This window comes from Myotis brandtii, unplaced genomic scaffold (assembly GCF_000412655.1).
Source record: "Myotis brandtii unplaced genomic scaffold, ASM41265v1 scaffold915, whole genome shotgun sequence".
Lineage (NCBI taxonomy): Eukaryota > Metazoa > Chordata > Mammalia > Chiroptera > Vespertilionidae > Myotis > Myotis brandtii.
The window spans coordinates 3,476,366-3,477,728 of NW_005371769.1; the positions used below are offsets into that span (position 1 = coordinate 3,476,366).

At 70.0% G+C, this 1,363-nt stretch overlaps 1 protein-coding gene across 1 annotated transcript in view; it reads right to left on the reverse strand.

Annotated features, from left to right (window-relative positions):
• Positions 1–1,363, reverse strand: part of ZNF831 (zinc finger protein 831) — a 95,528-nt gene that overhangs the window by 56,263 nt on the left and 37,902 nt on the right. The window contains exon 4 of the mRNA XM_014532780.1: positions 10–1,343. Within this exon, the coding sequence (XP_014388266.1) occupies positions 10–1,343 (1,334 nt within the window). The remainder of the gene's footprint in view (positions 1–9; positions 1,344–1,363) is intronic.

The window sequence follows — 1,363 nt, forward strand, 5'->3', positions numbered from 1 at the left end:
CCCGAGGGCGGGGCCGAGAGGACTGAGCTGGGCTCGAGGGGGCAGCAGGGACTGTGCCCCGCCAGGGGCCCTGGAGGCCCCGCCACTTCCCTGCTGAGTGTCCAGGGACTCAGGACACCCCCAGAGGGCCTGGCCCTTGCCCACATGCTGCCCACACAGAGCTGTCCAGCATCTCGGGTCTCACTCCTCCCGGGGCCACAAGGAGGGGAGGGCAGGGCAGAGGCTGTCTCCCTGGGGGCCCCAACACTCCAGCCCAGAGACTCCCCGGCCGCGGGGGTGCTGGTGTCCAAACCTCCTTTCTCTTCTCCTGGTACCCCCTTTCTCCTGCCCCACAGCCTGGGCCAGCTGGAGTCCTCCCCGAAGTTGTCGGCTCTACCTGGGGCCAGGCGGGGGGTTGGGTGGGTCCCCAGCCCTGGCCCAGCAGAGGAGGCTGGGTCCTGGGGCAGCCCGCTCCTGCAGAGAGGGTCCTGGCTGCGCTCCGGCCCTGGGGCACCAGGCAGCGGCTGCGGGGTCTCTCCCTGCGGTAACCTGAGCAGGTACTTGGGGGGAAAGGTGGTGTCTGAAGGCTGGGCAGGCAGGGAGGTTGTCCCCCCGGGGGCTCCAGCTGCAGGACCACACATAGGCGCCTCGTGCCCGGGCCCCGCCGGTTGCAGGGCCACCGAGGGCGCAGAGAAAGATGTACCGGAGACCCCCCTGCCGTCGGCACTCGTGTGCAGCCTGTCCCCAGAGTCACTGTCCTGGTTCAAGGAGGGTGGGGAGCTGTCCTGTGCTGGGCCCCCGGGGGCCTGGTCTCTCACTCCCAGAGACCCCAGCTGCTCTGGGCAGCTCAGCTGCTCCACCCGCAGCTTCTTCCTCTCCGAGGGCAGCTTGTCCCCTGCAGGCTGGGGCTCCCCAGAGCTCCCGCTGGGCCGTGTCGGGACCGCGAGGGCCTGCTGCCAGGGCCCCTGGGTGTCCCCTCCACTCCTGGGGCCTCCTTCCAGCTTGGGGTCTGGCAAAACCACCCTGGGAGCCTCTAGGTCCCCACCTTTGAGGGGACCAGGGACAGGGGGCAGCTGACACCCCAGCTCCAGCCTCCCATTTGGAGGAAGCACAAGGTTCGTGCTGCCCGGACACCGGGGTTCCCGGCTGCTGAGGGCGGGATGTGCCGGGGCCCTGCCCGCCCCGGGCCCTTCACCGTCTCTTGCTCTGGCCACTGGCTCCCTCTGCTTGGGGGGCTTGGTCACCAAGAAGCCTCCTGCGGCTGGTGGACTTTCCCCAGGTCCTGGCCTGGCCCCCACAGAAGTGTCCCCACAAGCAGGGGTCCTCCCGTCCTGAGAAGGGGCTGCGCCCTCGCCCCCCACTGCCTCCTCCAGCACAGGCAGGT